The sequence below is a fragment of the Manis javanica genome, chromosome 17 (genome assembly GCF_040802235.1).
Source record: "Manis javanica isolate MJ-LG chromosome 17, MJ_LKY, whole genome shotgun sequence".
NCBI classification, from domain to species: Eukaryota; Metazoa; Chordata; class Mammalia; order Pholidota; family Manidae; genus Manis; species Manis javanica.
This window is the reverse complement of record NC_133172.1, coordinates 37,548,748-37,564,294: the sequence shown is the minus strand read 5'-3', so window position 1 is coordinate 37,564,294 and position 15,547 is coordinate 37,548,748. Positions and strand designations below refer to the sequence as shown.

Here is a 15,547-nt window from a genome sequence, read left to right as displayed (position 1 = left end):
GTTCATTTTAGACTGCTCGAGGATACTAGTGAACAGAAAAAACTTGAGAGGAACTAATAAGACTTCATTAATACTCTTTCTTTGGGGTCAGGGCTTCTATTATTCGCTAAGCACCATCTCCTGCTTCCGCCACCTCGGAAACGCTAGTTCTGCAGAGGTGCTTAAGAAAAACCTGCTTGAAGGAAGGCGGCCCCCCCGTCCTGCGGACCAGCAACGCGAGGTGGGCTCCACCGCCCGTCAGCAGCGTTGGGCATAAGCGACGCTTCCGCTTGGGCCCAGGCCGGTGCCCTGTGCGTCCACGTGCCAGGCCGAGCTCCGCCGAGGACAGTGCCGAGGGCCGGGCCGCTGAGCCTGCAACCCGGGCCTTCGCCTGCCTGGCAACGGCGCCACCCCTGGGGGCGGGGGACGGAGGCCGCGCCCCTGCATCCGTTCCGCCCGCACCCTGCTGGGTACAGCGGCCCGCCCCGAGCCCGCCGAGGCTCTTCCGCGCCGGCAGGGGCAGCAGCGGCAGAGGCGCGGGGCGGGGCGGCGCGAGCGGCCAGAAGCGGCCCGGCCTGGACCGGCGTGGCGGCGGCGGCAGCGACGCCAGAGCCGGAGGGCGCCGTTGCGAGGCCGCCGCAGGGGCCCGGCCGCAGCGCGGGGAGGCCTGGGGTTTGGAGGCCGCCGCCGCCGCCATGCCGCTGCTCTTCCTGGAGCGCTTCCCCTGGCCCAGCCTCCGTACCTACACGGGCCTCAGCGGCCTGGCCCTGCTCGGCACCATCGTCAGCGCCTACCGCGCCCTCAGCCAGCCCGAGGCCGGGTCCGGGCCCGGCGAGCCGGAGCCGCTAACGGCCCCGGTGCAGCCAGAGCCGGCCGCGCTCGCCGGGCCGGGCGCTGGGGGCCCGCGGGCCCGCGACGTGGCTCAGTACCTGCTCTCGGACAGCCTGTTCGTGTGGGTGAGCGAGGCTGCCCCGGCTGGCCGAGGAGGAGCGGGGCAGGGGCCGCCATGTCACCCATTATCTCGGGGGGCGTGACTGGGACCGGAGTCCCCTCCGCGACCACCGAGTGCGAGGCCCGGGGGCGGGGCGGCGCGCCGCCGGGGTGAGGGTGCGGTGGCGGCCGGGTGGCCGGGAGGTCGCGCGGGCTGCCCGAGGGGTGCCCGAGTGCGAGGGTTTGAGGAAGGGCCTGAGGGAAGGCGGCCGAAGCGGGCCTTGGGGAAGGGGGCGGGGCTGGGGGTGGGGGACCAGAAGTAAAAGATGGGGAACGGAGTCGGGGTTTCTTGGGGACCAGCGAGTCAGTTATCCCGGCTGTTTAACTGTAATTGTGGAGGGAAGTCGAAAGGCTTTTCTGATTGTTAGCGGGTCGACAATGAAGAGGAGAGAGCCGGGGCCGACTTCTGAGGTTGAGTGAGGGAGAATTTTAGGCCGTGGACTGTTCGGACATTTCCTGTTGCGAGCGAGGCCGTCTCCCACAACTTTTTTTCCCATTTAGTATGTGATTATTATCTTTGGGTCGAATAAACATAAAAACCGTGCTTCCTCTCCTGTTGCTTTTACCTGACGATGCGTGACAGTTTCCTTTGATGTCTGAAGGCAGCAAAACATTCGGAGTCAGGCGCCTCGTCGTTTTAACTCAGGACTTCCTCCTTTTAGTGATCCGCTTTACAACGAGGTTTCCAGTTTGTCTGCCGGTCCAAGATAAGCAACATTTACTAGGCATAAAAGCTGGTTTCGCTTATTAGATAATTTCAGGCTGGGCAGATGAACATATTTTGGCTAAAGAACTTTGCTTTCACCTTGGCCTTGAATGCCTCTTATGTAAACCCCACAGTGAACAGAAAAATTGCTCCAGAATTTAAGTCTGTTACTTGGTATTACTGTGGCGCCTTGGGTCTTGTCTCCTGCAAATTACGATTTGGGGTTGAGTATAGGCTGTAAATGACTGAGATTAAATAGTCCAAGTGTACAGAACGATGTGCAACTCATTTGTTTTAATTAATCCCGCTGTGCTTCATCAGGAAGCTGTGGGATTTATGAACTCGGTGGGCTGTGGATTAAGTCTCCTGGTCCTTCTGATGAAGAAATTAGTAGATGGCAGATGACGAAATTAATAGAAGGAAGTGAAGGGTAAAGTCCCATTATTTCACCCCTGTGTAAAGCTGAACGTTAAAGATCTGAAGAGGGGTGAAGAAACAACTCAACTGACATCTGTTTAATTTCAAATCTATTTTTGCATTTGAGTTAGCAGGTAAACAACTTGAAGTCATGTGAAGAGTGCTTTTGCCAAATTTAGGATTACAGTCTAGTCTTTGGTATATGTTTTTAAGTATAAGATACAAGTAAGCTTTTGAGAAGGAACCAGTGCTGCCAGTGTTTAATTTTTTTTTCCCCCTGGGAGTTTCATGTTAAAATGCAAGGTTAATACCTCTACATAAGACATTACATAAAGTCTGTTGATTTTCCTGTGAAAATTATTACTTTTAAGCAGATTTCCTTTTATTCCTACCCTTTTCATCAGAGTTTATAATTTCTTCCTATCTTTTGTTGATGTTTTTCCTTTCTCACAGATCTTCTGTTTTTCTTCCATCTTTCCTCTGGTTCTCACATGTTCATCCTGACTTTCCTTGGTCTCTCAGACCCTCCATGTATACACTGTAAGTTTTCCTCATCACCCATTATATAGTTTCTCCTTTTGTAGTTGAGTAAGGTCACAATCTCAAAAGCCTTCCTCTTTGGCCTGACAGGTTATTGAGTGAATATATGGTGGAGCCTTGTTAAAATGGTTCCTTTGTAAACCCTGTCCAAAGGCATTCACATTCAACTTTTCAAAAACCAGTCAAGACTAAAATATCTTTCTGCCAATTTGCAGAATTGGCAGTCTGTCTACCATTTGGCATATATTGGAATCTCTAAAGCTTATCTTTGTAGAGCACAATTTAGATTAATACATGTCTGAGAGCATCTTGGGAGGTTTTTGATGAACCAAGTCAGTTCGGAACCTTTCAGAGGTTCTGTTTGGGGCAGCTCTGGAGGGCACAGCAGTGAACACTTTCCCCCTACCCTCAAAGCAATCAATATACAAATGATGAAAAATTTGGTACCTGATAATAGATAAATAAAGAAAATATGGTAGAGTTTGGGGAAATCAGAAAGTGGTGTTTAGGGAAGGACACAGGGAACGTGGTATTTGAGCCCAGCCTTGGAAGATGGGAAGGATCTCAGCAAGCTGCAAAGTGTATTCCAGGGAGAGAAAACAGCATGTGAGACTCGGACTGGTTTATGGAGGTCAGTGCAGGGCATTTGCAGAACGGTCCATAAACGGGGCTGTTGTTAGAGCTCTGTTGGACCCTCTGATTTAAGGGGGAGGCTGGGAAGGGAAAGAGGAGACCCCGGAGTCACAGGAGGTGGGGAAGTGCCCTTGCTGTGAGAGAAAAGGAAAGGTGAGCAACCCCTCTGAATGTGTTTCTCGAAGTGTGAACCCTCTGACAAGCCTGTTTCATCGTCACCTGAGTACTTGTAAAATGTAGTTTCTCAGAAGGGGTACCCTCCTACACTGCTGGTGGGAATGTAAACTAGTTCAACCATTGTGGAAGGCAGTATGGAGGTTCCTCAACAAACTCAAAATAGAAATACCATTTGACCCGGGAATCCCACTCCTTGGAATTTACCCAAAGAATACAACTTCTCAGATTCAAAAAGACATATGCGCCCCTATGTTTATCACAACGCTATTTAAAATAGCCAAGATATGGAAGTAATCTGAGTGTCCATCAGTAGATGAATGGATAAAGAAGAGGTGATACATATACACAATGGAATACTCTTCAGCCATAAGAAAGAAACAAATTCTACCGTTTGCAACAACATAGATGGAGCTGGAGGATATTATGCTCAGTGAAATAAGCCAGGTGGAGAAAGACAAGTACCAGATGATTTCCCTTATTTGTGAAGTATAACAACGAAGCAAAACTGAAGGAACAAAACAGCAGCAGACCCACAGACTCCAAGAAGGGACTAGTGGTTACCAAAGGGGAGGGGTGTAGGAGGGCAGGTGGGGAGGGAGGGAGAAGGGGGTTTAGGGGTATTATGTTTAGTACACATGATGTGGAGGGTCATGCGGAAGACAGTGTAGCACCGAGAAGGCAAACAGTGAATCTGTGGCATTTTACTACACTGATGGACAGTGACTGCAATGGGGCATGGGTGGGGACTTGATAATATGGGTAAATGTAGTACATTGTTTTTTCATGTGAAACCTTCATAAGAGTGTATATCAATAATACCTTAATTAAAAAAATGTAGTTTCTCAGGCTCCAGGCGATCACTTTCATGGTGAAGGGTCGAGTCTTGGAATCTTCATTTTGATTAATGTCCTAGGTGATTTTAATGGTTGAGAAACTGATTAGGGACAGGATGGGATGAAAGTCAGATTATGTAAACCTTGGGGCTCTGCTAATGGATGATCTTTTTGGGCTGTAGGGTTTAAATGGGAATGGAGGGGAGGAGAGACTCTTAGGATGAGAGGATTTTTTTAGGGACCACCTTTCGCAGCAGTGGGGAAGATCCAAAAAAAGGCTAGGAGATGTAGTAGCATATATAAGACCTCCCTCCCCACGAGGTCTCCCCAGGTGGCCATCTGGCACAGACATTGAGAACAGCTTCAAGGGGAGGCTCCAGGTTTCTTACAGTAACAAATGCCTAGGTTTGACATGCTTACTTGTTTACTCATGTCTTTTTAGAACTTTCATTCTAGATTAGGTTTTATTTTGTTAATTCATTTCTAGGCTCATTTAAAAATTTTCAGATATCTGCCATTAAAGTACCTCTTGGTTGATTCCATCATTGTTTTGAATAGTTAGGTGTTTTGGCTTTTCCACTTATTTATTCTTACTCATGATTTTCATTACTTTCTCCTTTCTGTTTTTGTTTTTACAAATTTGCTTCTAAAATTTAAGAGCTGGACGTGGTAAAATGGAGAAATAGAAATACGAAGGAAGTGTTAAGGTTCTAACTTAATTACATGCAAATCAAATAGTTTAAATAGAAATCTCAAGGGAACAAATAATCACCAAAAACAAAAATGGATAAAAGTGAACTGAATAGAGGAGAGATTGGCAAACTGGTGGCCCGACCTGTTTTTGTACAGTCTATCAGCTAATAATGGTTTCCACATTTTTAAAGGGTTGTTAAAGAAAAAGATGAGTGTGTGACAGAGAGCATGACAGAGACATACTAAGATTTACTACTTGATAGTCCATTAAAGGGTACATCTTCACATAAATATGAAATTTGGAGCTGAAAGTCATTTACTAGGGTTGAATCTTTGAGTTGAATATTCCAAAGAAGATTAGAGAAAAATGTTAGCTCCAGAAATGTTGAGACAGCTGAAGAAAAAGACTATACTTGTAAATAACAGGATATAAGCCTATATAAACAACTTAAAAATATAGGAAAAAATTTCAGGGTTAGGGGAAAGGAGACTGTTCCTTACTTACTAGATATGTGCTGAATGCTTTGTGCACATTATCTCACTTACTTACCTAATACTGTGAAAAAGGAATCCAGCCAAACATGTAATAAGGGGGAGTATGCATCTTTGCATTTTATTGCCATTGTATACTTGCCACTGGGAGCCTGCAAAGAGGTAATATATTCCAGTTGTCCTTAAAGGGAGGAGATAGACAAGTGTATGTGTGGAGGGGGTGATAGTGCTGGTGATAAGAGACTAAGAAACATCCATATTTATTACATCCTTGAAACAGTTCCTGGTGGTTTAACCACATTTCATCACAGGTTCATAAATAGTGTCCCATCAGTGGCCAGCATTTTACAGGATCAGAAATACCTCTGGAGTTACATAGTGGTAAATACGACTCAGCTATTTGTTATTACCCTCATTTTTTTTCCTCACAGGCCAAAATTATCTTATAATTTAGTTTCTGTTTTCTTAAGTACAATAGTAGAACCATTCTGGAAAGAAAATTATCTTACAGGGGGGCCTTAAAGTAAAGGGAATTATTTTAAACCTTATTATTTGGGGGTTCCTTGGGTTTCTACTGTCTGACCTGTTCTGTTTTAGGCTGCTGCGAGACAAACAAAACTTTATTTTGTGTAGATTAATACAAAATAAGGCATTTGGTGAGGTTTTAAAAATATTATTTTAAGATTTTTGCAGTGCTACAGATATGAGAAACTTTTCTGAAGTATTTTAATGTAGTAGAAATACTGTGTGTTGTAACAGGTTGACTTGGGGCTCAGACCACCCAGTTTTGGTTTGTTACTCATTAGTTTCCCTTCATACAATGAGAAAAATAATGCAGAATTGCAGAAGCAGTCAGTATAGTTTAATGGACTCTCTAAACTTAAAAAAAGTTAATTTGAAAAATAATGAATACTCACGCTACGAAAGTTAAAAGGTACATAAGTGATAGGCAGCGAAAAGATCTGCCTCCCTCCCTGCTGCCTGCTTCCCTCCACCAGAAGCAGCCATTACCAGCTTCTTGTAATTAGTGCTGGTGTTAAATAGAAGACTAAGAAGTATCTAGATTGATCAAGTTCTTGACCCAGTTCACATCTACATATTATACAAATGTGTATATGTGTACGTATCGTACATATTCTTTCTTTTTTTACACAGAGGGTAACAATCAAATATCTGCACCTTGCTGGTTTTTTGTTTTTTTTTTCAGGGAATGAATTGCCTTGAAGTTTCCATATAACACTAGCAAATATAGAGCTGCTGAGTTAGTTTTTTGGGGTTCATTGTATTCCACTGAATGGCTGTTTTATAGTATATCAAACTAGTTTCCCTGATGGACATTTGTTTGCGGTTTTTCTGCTGTTATGAGCAGTGCTCCAGCACTAACCCCTTATATTTACACAGAGGTTGGGACTCTGCCTATAAGAGGTAATTAGTTAGCTGTGTAGAACAGATGAAATGAAGTTAATATTCTTTGGGCTACAGGGATACAGAGGTGGCTCAGACTAGGCTTGCTGGAAGTGAGCTTTGTATGCTTGTAGGTGAGAAGGTTTGTCCCAGTTCTGTGAACTTAAGTCTAGGCTAGAGTGTTTCTAGAAGAATATCATTGGTGGCCTGGTGGAATCTAGTTTGGGATTTGCTTTTAAGTGAGGAATGCTACAGTTGTTTCTTTCCATATTTGCAGTTTTTCAAGGCTTTTTCAATTTTAAAGTTCAGAATTTATCCTATATTAGGACACTTTTCTATAAAGAGACATAGTGTAAATAGTTATTACTAATCATTAAGGTATTTTAAAAAATACTGGTCATAATCTCAAAATAATATTTAGTTGCTTCCAATCTCATGTAGCTTTAGCTTTCATACAAAGTTCCCCAAAGGTTATCCCTTTCTTTTTACATAAATTCCCTTTCTAGTGTTAGTATACTTTCTTGAGCCTTTTTTTCCTTCTTCCCTTTCCTAATTTTTAAATCTCCCATTTAAGTTAAAATAGGAAATGGTTATCTGTGGGTGATGGGATTGTGAGAGACTTTCACTTTGTTTTTTAAAGATACTAATTGTTTTAAACATTGTTTTTGAATCTAGAAAAACTGAAAACAATGTTTAATGAGAAATAGTAAATAATACTTTATTTTTTGTTTTGTAACCCATGATGTGTGAGAATGCTGTTTTGGGTAAAGAAAAGATTAAGCAAACTTAAATTTGATTCCTCCTCCTTCATTGCTTTCAGAGCAGCCTGCTTGGTCTGTTAGATGTTTACCAAGTTCCCTGTCTTGTAGATTCTAAGAGTTCTTTGACTTCAGGGTCCAGATTGCCTTCATTTCCCCTAACCTCCCACATGCCTTAAATACCTCCCACATGCCTTGAACAAGTAGGTGCTAAATGTGTGAATTCATTTCTTTATTTCATATGCCTCCATGCAAAAACAAGAATTCTTTTTAAAAATTGTGTTGTAATTAGGTTAGGGGGTATTTGGCTGATTTTTAAAATCCTGTTCAGCCCGGGGATGTGGCGTGAGGGGTTGTGGTTTTGGTTTTCATTTTAGGAAGTTTTCCTTAATTAACCTGACTGAGGTTTCCATTGACTGATTTAGAACACAATGAAAATGAGCTTTTTTTTTAACATCTGTTTCATCTAGTTAAAAATTAGTGTTCTAAGCTACTTGCTGGTATTTTTTGAATAGGGCTGTTCCACAGGGAGTCACAAGTTAGGGATAAAGGGTGTTTTGGATAACTAATTTGGATTTTTCCCCCTGATTATTTGAAGGATTTAATTACCAGAACAGTTTCTTTTTTCAGCAGAATGATTTTTTTCCCAATTCTTTAAAGATATGTCATATGTTACATACTTACTTGCCCCATTTGACAGGTAGAAAAGAACTAAACATAACTTCATCTTTTAGTAATGAATCAGGGCTGCCATTATGTGCTCTCCTAAAGGGGTGGATGGTGGGAGATGCCCCAGGGAACCTGAAGAGGCCATTGAGAACTTGCTTTCTTATGTTAGTCTCTTGTGTCACCTTTTTTTAAAAAATATCATTTGCTTATATTAAAAGCAGAGGGAACAGGAATATAGCTACCTTCCTGTACACTGAGTGAATCAAAGGTTGAAGCAGCCTTTGCATTGAGTTGTTAAATCTCATTCACTCTCAGTAAAAGTCATCTTACTGCCTTTACCAAGGTCCTTTAGGCTTTTTCTGGATCATGCAGTTTTAAAAATCATTTTAAGCATCTACTAATATGATGAGCCGCATTAGCCTCTTGATTAAGAGCAGTCCAGTCTTTCATTTTGTAAGCATTAGATTTGTTGTTTAGGTGTCAGGATAATCATATCTTCCTTCACTGAAAAAAAATTCCCTGCCTCTTGTTGAAGGCCACCTTGGGTTTGCTGGCATCTCATGGTTGCCTTTCAGTTCCCAGCCCCTCCTGCCAGTTTTCTTCTTTCTTTTTCCCGGTTTCTCCATTCCACTCCCCTCTAATGCCCCTGAACCTATACTTTTAAGACTAACACCAAGCATAGAGAACATTTTTCTTTTGATTGGGAGATTGTCCCATTGCATTAGATTTTAAAATATATTTTTATTTTTTGATTCTCAATTCTTCATGGTCTTGTGACTTTTGGCAGGGGGCACCATCAACCCCCCTCTGCCTACCTCCTGTTTACTTGACAGGGCAGGCAGGATATTTGGGTGCTGGATCTTAGTTCCTGATAAAAGATAACTTCAGTTTCTAGAAGTTTTCTTCAAGGCCATCCAAATCTTAAGGTAGGAATGATGTACCTAGGAGATACCTACTGTTTATGAGGTGCATATAGTTGTGTACAAATAGTACATACAGTACAAAGTTTATGCACAGCTCCATTAACACTGTAGTGGGGAATGTGCCCTGCTGGAGGGCACATACTGGGACAGGGCTCCGTGAGCTAACTGGTAAGCTGGTGTCTCTCCTCCCCGATCCTCATCCCTACCCAACCACCCATAAAAGTGTGCCCCTTCAAGTATTATCTTATCTTGTATTGGTTGAGAACTGGAAAGGCTCAGTCATTAGAAATAATGGCTGAATTCCTATTGTAAGATTTTCAGAGCTGTGTTTATTTTTCAACAGGAGGGAATAAACTTCCTTTCTTTGGTTTGTATCCAGGTTCTAGTAAATACTGCTTGCTGTGTTTTGATGTTGGTGGCTAAGCTAATCCAGTGTATTGTATTTGGCCCTCTTCGAGTGAGCGAGAGACAGGTAAGTTCAGACAAGGATGGATTCTTGTAACCAGGTTTTTTTTTGAACTTTGTATTCAGTATAATTTCAAACATATAGAAGAACTTCACAAATACTATGAGGAACACCTATATATCCTTTATCCACATTCATAGTTGCTAACATTTGTCCCATTTGCCATTTATTTATATTATTTTTTCTGATCCTTTTGAGTAAGTTGCGGGCATCATGCCTCCTTGTCCCCAAACACTTCAGTATGTATTTCCTAAGAACAAGAACTTCTATTATATAACCATAACATGTGATAACAATGATCTGAATCAGGAAATTTAGCATCAGTAAAGTATCTTATGTAATCTATGGTGCATGCTCAGTGTAGCCAAATTGTCCTGGTAACTGTTCTTTATAGCTGTTTTCCCCAGGACTTTTATGAATGTAGTTTTTAAAGAAGCATGGATTTGTTTCAGTTAGAATAAAAATTCATATTTAGAGTATGGGTTCTTTTCCAGAGAAGTTTACTGAGAGCTTTTACTTCTTCCCTTTGGAAAAGTAAGTTTAGATTCATCTTTCTATAAGCAGAAAATGAGGTGACTTGTTCTTGTTTCAGGTCATTGCACCCAAATTGTATATGTGAGCAGGGCATGTTTTCAGTAAAGAATTAGGCCACAAGAATACTGTACAGATTGGCAGTTCCCCAGTTAGAATGGTGTAAAGAATTTAGAACTGGCCTTTAAAACAACATACAAACAAAACTGTACTGCATCTTCCCCAGTGCCAAGACACAGGAGTCTACTGCATTACAAGTGTAGTGGTGGCCTCACTCCTTCCCTCCCCTTTCCAGCCCAAATCCCCTGTTACTCAGCCAGCTGACGTCCTAGCTTAGAGCTGAAACGCAGTTAGTGTGCAGTTGAGCCCTTGGGTGCTACTATGAGCAAGAGTATTTGTTTTCTCGAGATTTTTCTTAGTGAGTATTCAGGATTTTCTCCAAAATACCAACTCCAGAGTCTCCTGGCTGGGGTCAGTAGGATGTGGAGTTTCTGTGGTGGGATATAAAAGCTGCTCTTACTGCTGCTGCTGCTTGGAGGAAAACTTGGGACTTGTGGGCCAGAAACTGGTCAGGTCAGGCCAGCCAAGCTGTCTGATTGTTGGTGGACTGGTCTGGCACCTGTGGGCCTTACATACTGCTTTCTTCCTCCTAAAAGGTTAAAATATCAGTTCAAAATTTACAGAAAACATAACCTTGGAGCAGGACAGAGATTTTTACAATACCTACAGGTAATCATGGTGGGTAGGTACCTTTGTTACTCAGCTCTGCTTTCATTTTTTTCAGTATAGATCACATCTTCATGCTGTTCTGTGATGAGTTGGTTTTGATCAGTGTCATCCAGTAGCATTTACTAAGCACCATTTTGAGTTAGAACTCTAAAAAATTGACATGGGTTTTCCCTGGGGGTGCTTAGAGTTTGAGAAATAGAATAATGCTGGAGGCAGACACTGAATACCTAAAATGGGACAAACAAACTAAGTGGAGATTTAGAACAGGGAATTTTTTTTTAAGAACTTAGTGATTGCTTGGCTAAGCACAATACATGTATTAGTTTATGTAGTTCTCCCAACAGTTCTGTGAGATTCACATGGATGCCCTAAGACCCATGTTGTAGATGAGAGAAGGAAAGCATGGGGTGGTAAGTGACTTGCCCAAAGTCACACAGCAAATAGGTGTGAAGCAAAAGGCACAAAGCAAAGGGCACAAAATATCCTAGATTCACCTTGTACTGTGATTGCACCAGGTCTGGAAACAGACATTGACCAAGAATTCCTAGTTTGCTTTGTTCTGTCCAGAGGGTATACAGTCAGAGTACAGTGTGTAGTTCTGAAAAAGATTCTTAGCTTCAGTCCTTTTATTAAGTTGTCACGCATTTAGGTTCAGTTATTTGTTTAGATTCAGTTTTGCTTTTTTCTGTTTGAGTTCTTTAAATTTCTGAAACATTTACATGCTTTGAAACTAATCTGCAAAAGTATACTTTGAAGTCATTTTTTATCCTCTTCACTCAGTTCTCACCACTTGTGTAGATAGTTTGATAGTATATTATCTGGCTAGTTGCTCCTCATCACCCCTTTTTTTTTTTGGGTTGCATTCACACACCTTGTTTTTGGAAATCAAGAGGATGTTATTTATTTGAAACCATGAAAACATTTGTAACCTTTGACTGGATAATGCTGAAGACATGGGAACTCCTACAGAGATATTCCTGGCAAGGTTTTCTGAATGGTGAAAAATTTTAAAGTGTAACCAACTAAAAACAGTAAACCACTGTAACCACTCAAATGGTATATTCAGAGAATATTCACTGACATGGGTTAGATTCTCACAATATGATAAATGAAATAAAGCAGCATACAAAAATTAAGTTTTACACATAGGAAGATGAAAAAAGGCATAAAAACAAGGCATTATTTTTTTTTAATTTTGTACTTTTTTATATGTTACTGACTATGGGCTGGCAAATGAACCTGTTAATTGTTTTAATCTGAAGGATGTTAAAAAAAGAAATTCTTAATCTGTTCTACTGTTTAGGAATCCAGACAACAGAAGTATTAAAAATGATTCTTGCAGCCCTCACCATTCTTTATTTTCCATTTGAAGTATATGTATTATTTTTAATACATGAAATACTAAACTAATAGCTCCCCTCTTTTAGTGGTTAAAATTCCGTAACTAACTGAGGGTTGCTATCCAGTCTACAGATTTCTTTCTCGGTGTTTTACTTTTATGCTTCAGAGGGCTTACTTTTTTCTTTGCCACGTATTTTCTTGTGGATAAGTGTTGAAAAGCTGGTTACAGAGTATTTTCTCCATAGAAGCCAGATTTTACTGCGTTGACTTCTGTTAAATGGGTTAGGTGTAATGGTACTCACCTTTATAAACATTTTTATTTTTAGCATCTGAAAGACAAGTTTTGGAATTTTATTTTCTACAAGTTCATCTTTATTTTTGGTGTGCTGAATGTCCAGACAGTGGAAGAGGTGGTCATGTGGTGCCTCTGGTTTGCTGGACTTGTATTTCTGCATCTGATGGTTCAGCTCTGCAAGGACCGATTTGAATATGTGAGTTTTTAGTCAAACTATTTGCTTACTTAGTCACACAGTGGCCCAGTTTGAATGGTGTAATATGAATAAGCCATAACAGGCGTGTTCAGGGTAGCTCTCCAGGGGAGAGCTCCTGGATCAGGTACCCACTGGCTATTTCTTGAAGAATTTTCTGTGGCAGCCAAGGAATGCAGGAGCAATGTCTCGTAGGGAGGCTCTCTCCCTATTATTATATTATAGCTCATGTGGCGTCAGTTTCCTTACACAAACTGTTTTGATCACAGCTCAAGGAAATCTTAATATGTAAACTAAATAAAAGCTGGTTTCTTCCAGTTATTTTCTGTTCTCATCTCCTTCCACTTTTTTTTCCCTCCCACTCTGATTCTTGGAAGTCTTTCTGCCTAGTTTACATTGTTTCCAGCCCCTCGGTATGGGCTGAATTAGCTTTCTTGGCTTCCTTGGTCCCAGGAGAAGAGAGTTCTTTTCTGTCTGGGCACACAATTTGTGTCTTAGCTTCAGATGAGAGGTTTGCCCGTAAGCCCTCACTCATTAGTGTCCCCAAACTAATCTCGTGGTTACTGGGAAATATGCACCTACAATTCTGTCCCTCCATTAAGCCCACTCCCAGGCCTTGTCCTCATAGACCAGGTGGTCCTGGTACCTGTGTGTGAGCTAGTCTCGTCTCAGATCTTTAGCTTCTTCACAGTTAAACCCCTTCTGGGTCAAGAACGGGAGCTCTGTCCTCCCTAACTGGTTTATCTACACCTTCCTGCTCAGAAGTTACAGCTTCAGGCCTACCTTTTCCAAGCTGTTGCCTCTCCTTGTATAGTCTTAGTGTAGCATTATAACAGTAGTAAATCTATAACTAGATCATGTTTCCATTGTCGTAGACCTAAACAGACTAGGAATGTCCTTCAAGTGAATTTTGCAGAGGAGGGCTAGAGTAAGATGGAGAAAGAAACACAATATAACATGGTGCTGTCCTGAGTCCTGTTGAATGTTAGAAGAGAGAATTACATACCATTGGAAAATTGGTTTTAGAAGCTTATAATCCCGCTGGTGGGAGGATCCTTGAGATGAAAATGTATAGGTCGTATTGGTAAATGAAATGATAAAAGATCTCTAAGCATCAGTGCATACTCACATCGAGCTTGGTTAGAGAACTCTGGCCATCTGGTAATGCGATGCTTCTCTGTGTTTTGCATTTGGCCATGCAGCTAAGCACAGATCCCCAAGAAAAGACCAAGGTTAACCCTGAGTTTCTTAGTTAAGTTTAATCCTGCCACCAAGAAGAATGAGTTTCCTTCTGTTGTATATGTTTCAGCTTTCCTTTTCTCCCACCACACCGATGAGTAGCCACGGGCGAGTTCTGTCGCTGTTGACCGCCATGCTGCTTTCCTGCTGTGGACTGGCGGTTGTCTGTTGCATCACAGGCTACACCCATGGGATGCACACACTGGCTTTCATGGCTGCGGAGGTAAGAGGCAGACCCAGGCTTTTGCTCTGCTTTAATTCCGGTGTATTTTTGAGGAAGCTAGAGGATGTTTGATAGATCATTTCACCCATGAGGGGACTGATGAATATTTGGCCTCTCATTGTAGCAATTTTTGAGTTCCTCTGTTTTGTGTTGGGGACTGGTACTGAATGCTTTTGTGTGTTATTTCATGTAATCTTTGCTACAACCTACTAAAGAGTAATTATTTTTTATGGCATTTATATAGGGCTTACTATAGGCTGGAGATTTTTCGAAGTCCTTACATGTATTAACTCATTCTATCATTCCAGTTTCCGAATGGGGAAACAAGTATAAAGGGTGAATTGCTTAAGATTCTCAAGTAGGAGGTGGCACAATCCATATCCTATGACTCGCAAGTAAGAAAGGTGTTCTACTTAAGATATTATAAACAATGATTGGTGGTGATTAGTAAAGAAATACTCCATAATTGGTTGGTGCTTTAGATAGGGCATAAATTAAGATTTTGTAGAATAATAGAATGAATATGTAAACTATTCATTATTTTGAAAGAATATTCTGAGATATTCATGTATATTTTTTAATTTTTAAAACTTTCTGAAAATACCGATTTCTGTCCAATAGAAATAAAAATATTTTGTATGTCCTTATAGTCAGTGGCTGTGTTTACTTTTTTCCTCAGGCCAAAGGCAAAATACTTTTATCTTGCCCATAATTGCTGTTATTAATGAAAAAAAAAAGAAATAGTATCTTAAGGCTAATTAATTACCTAATATCAAAACACTTAAGTTTGAACTGCTACTTGAGACTTTGTTAGAATAGGGTTAAAATTCATTTTGCTTAATAGCATTGATTTCAGAGTATGATGTAATATCAGATGTAAAATTAGAAAAGGAATGCTCAAGTACTTAATAAAAACATTTACAATTTTATTTAAATGCATTCTTTATGTGAGTGGTATACAACTACATTTCCTCTTGAAAAAAATTTGTTTAAAACTTTACACTGATATATTTTGTTATAAATATATATAAAATACATTTTGAATGATACTATGTTTGCTGTTTTATCGAATGATACTATGGTTTCCTGTTTTGGTTCTCTAACTTTTTTGGTTAGTATTAGGCCAAACTTTGGAAAAGATACACCTAAAAATAAGGACATTTAAGTTAGGCCTACTGGGGCATATTATAATACATATTTTAGCTCATTACTGTTCATTCTTCTAAGATAATTTATCATGTTGTAGATTTGACATTTTGAACTAAATCATATTTTTATATTTATAGTGTTTCTCTTCTATGTGAAATATTTTCTGT

The 15,547-nt window shown here is 40.9% G+C and overlaps 1 protein-coding gene across 1 annotated transcript in view; it reads left to right on the top strand.

Annotated features, from left to right (window-relative positions):
* The first annotated feature begins 538 nt into the window (after window positions 1-538).
* Window positions 539-15,547, top strand: part of AMFR (autocrine motility factor receptor) — a 41,498-nt gene continuing 26,489 nt past the window's right edge. Inside the window, exons 1-4 of the mRNA XM_037001442.2 lie at window positions 539-935; window positions 9,594-9,686; window positions 12,608-12,772; window positions 14,079-14,231. Coding sequence (XP_036857337.2) covers window positions 675-935; window positions 9,594-9,686; window positions 12,608-12,772; window positions 14,079-14,231 — 672 coding nt within the window. The 5' untranslated portion in view covers window positions 539-674. The remainder of the gene's footprint in view (window positions 936-9,593; window positions 9,687-12,607; window positions 12,773-14,078; window positions 14,232-15,547) is intronic.